Genomic DNA, 3,045 nt, shown 5'->3' with positions numbered 1-3,045 from the left:
TTTCTTAGTGAAAGAAGAGTGGTTCCATTATAATGCTGATATGCTTACTGACTTTTGTCTTTGTAGGTCCTAGCAGCATCTTTCAGTGGATAAACGTACTCTGTTCACGGTCCTATTCCAATATGTTTTGCACATTCAATTCTTTAGTACACCTAGAATTTTTTATTGTTTTATTTTTGAGAACTTCAGACATGAGTATTGTGTTGGTATCTTTCCCACCCCTCCCCTTTCCCTTTGCCATCTCTCTCTCTCTCTCTCTCTCTCTCTCTCTCTCTCTCTCCCCCTTGTCCTCATCTTTATTATTATTACATACACATATACATATCCACACACATATAATTCACTGAGTCCATTTAGCAGTGCTTGTTGTGTATGTGTTTAGGTCTGACTACTTGAGGTTATTTAACCTATCAGACAGCTTGTCCCTGGAGAAACAGATTCTCTGTCCTTTGACAGCTATCGATAGCCTGCTCTTCATCTAGAGTTGGGACCATGTGAAATTTTCCCAGTCTTCCTAGGTATGTCAACAGGTGCTGTCATTGTACCTGTCTTGTCAGGCAACCATTTTGTTCATATTTAATGGATGCATTTTCCATACCATGTCTAAAAGACATTATCTAGCCCCAGGCACCTTGCTCCTTTGCCTTTATCACCTTTCTGCTCCTTCTTCCAGAATGTTCCCTAATCCTTAGGTGTAGGGGTTACATTGTAGAAGCATCATTGCAGCTAGGCACCCACACTGTCACTTACTGCCTTGATTTTGATCAGTTATAGAACTTTGTAATAACCTCCATCTGATGCAAAAAGAGGCTTCTTTGATGAGTGGTGCAACTCCCTAAAGAGCCTATAGACACTCCAAATGAAAGTTAATTGTTGGTAAATGAATATCATGTATAGTATTATGAAAGGTGGTATGGTTTTTCTCAGATTATCAGCAGAATCCACTGATAAAGATGCAATAAGGATATCATCTCATTGAAACTGCAATTGTTTGTATTTATTTAAAATATTAATATACTTGGGGCTGGAGAGGTGGCTCAGAGGTTAAGAATACTGGCCCTTCTTGCAGAAGACCCAAGTTTGAATCCCAGAACCAACAACAACCATCCAGTAACTCCAGTTCCAGGGGATTCGATGGCCTCTTCTGTCTTCTGTGGGTATCACATGACATGGGTGCACTTACATACATACAGGCAATGCATGCATACACATAAAATAATATAGTAATAATAATAATAAAATATTAGCATACTCAAGACAAAACAATATAATTGTGAACATTAGTAAATTCTCAACAGACAAGCAGACTCTGTTGAAGAAGAAGAGCCACATATCACATTCCAAGTTATGGAGTTTTTCTCTAGAAGTGTGCACTCTGGATTTAGCACATTTCATTGCCCTTAAGCATAACTTTCTTTATTGTTCATGGCAGGATTCAAATTTTAACTCAATAAAATATCTTCAATTTAAGAATAGTATTTTAAACCTTACACATGGCTTTTCTCAAGGCAACCTTCATCTCCTTATTCCTAAGGTTGCAGATCAGAGGATTTAAAAGTGGAGTCACAATTGAATAGAACATAGACACAAATTTCTGAAGGCCAGGCTGGTTGGCAGCCCCTGGGCTTACATACATCATCACAACTGAGCCATAAAATAGTGACACCACAGCCAAATGGGAAGCACATGTGGAGAAGGATTTTTTTCCTGCCTGAACTTTTTTGAGCCTGAACCACAGCTCGAAGGACCAGGGTACAGGACAAAAGGATATAGAACAAAGTGATAAGCACGATCACTGCACTGAAAGTGCTACATGTCAGAGATGTCTTAGTGACAGGGACACATGATATGGCCAGCAATGCCCCCAAATCACACAGGTAGTGATCAATGATGTTTGAACCACAGAATGGAATTTCAGAGACAAGGGTGGTAGGTGTCACTAACCAGAGGAAACCACCCACCCAACAGGTCAGCACAAGAGTTCCACAGATTCTCTTGGTCATTATGATGGGATAGTGAAGTGGACAGCTGATGGTGACATACCTATCAAATGCCATGAGAGCCAAGAAGAAAAGTTCTGTGGCGCAAAGTGAGAAGAAGATGTAGAACTGTAGAATACAGCCACTGTAGGAGATGGTCTTGGCCTTGGAAAAGAAGTTAAAGAGCATGTTGGGGACACTGGAATTGATGTAACAGATCTCCAGGAAAGAGAATTTGGCCAATAAGGTGTGCATAGAGGTTTGGAGTTGCGGGTCCCACCACACAGCACAGATAATAGTACCGTTGCCCAACAAAGTCAAGATGTGGATAATGGAGAACAAAATAAAAAGGAGAATCTCTACATCACAGCTACACTGGAAGCCCAGAAGGATGAATTCATGAATGGCAGCAGTGACCTTACCATCAGAAATAGGCATTTCTCCCTAACCTATGATATGCACAGACTTAAGACAAACTGCATCTAAGAATCTTATATTTTATTCAACTCTCCATAAAGCTTTAAGTTCTCATGGAAGTAAGAAATATTTGTAGTAAAAGTTACAGTAAAATATTAGCATTGAAATTATTAACAAGTAAATATTAACATGAATATGTCACAGTGACAGGCAAAAGAGGAAACACATTTTGACATATGACTTCTAATTTTTTCCAGTGTTTTTTCTTTGCAATTTTAGCCTATTAAAAAAGAGAAAGGTTAATCATTATCATACTGTAGCTGACCATCTTTATTTAATTCATCTATAAAATTGGAGGAAAGGTTTATGTCATGAAGCTTTGTTTGAATTATTTCAATACCTACAACTATTATAGCCAGAATTGCAACATTATTATAAACAACCCATAGGTCATAATAATGCACCTTTCTAGGTAAATTAGTATCTGGGGATGATTCCAGTGAGAAGATACTGGCTTCTAAGAATTACCATTCTTATTTATCTATTTTTTAGATGTACCTTATGTACATCATTTCACCCCTCTAACTCCTCCTGTGTCCCCCCCTACTCCATCTCAAGTTTGTGCCCTCTTCTTCTTTAATTCTTATTG

General features: G+C 38.5%; 1 protein-coding gene across 1 annotated transcript; it reads right to left on the bottom strand.

Moving 5' to 3' along the window:
* Nucleotides 1–1,480: 1,480 nt before the first annotated feature.
* LOC103749691 (olfactory receptor 11G2-like) lies at nt 1,481–2,417 on the bottom strand. The gene is given in 2 exon segments (XM_017803069.1): nt 1,481–1,708; nt 1,710–2,417. Coding segments are annotated over 2 exon segments (936 nt in total).
* Nucleotides 2,418–3,045: the final 628 nt, after the last annotated feature.

This window comes from Nannospalax galili, unplaced genomic scaffold, assembly GCF_000622305.1.
Source record: "Nannospalax galili isolate Female #2095 unplaced genomic scaffold, S.galili_v1.0 scaffold2812, whole genome shotgun sequence".
NCBI classification, from domain to species: domain Eukaryota; kingdom Metazoa; phylum Chordata; class Mammalia; order Rodentia; family Spalacidae; genus Nannospalax; species Nannospalax galili.
This window is presented reverse-complemented; position numbering and strand designations above follow the sequence as displayed.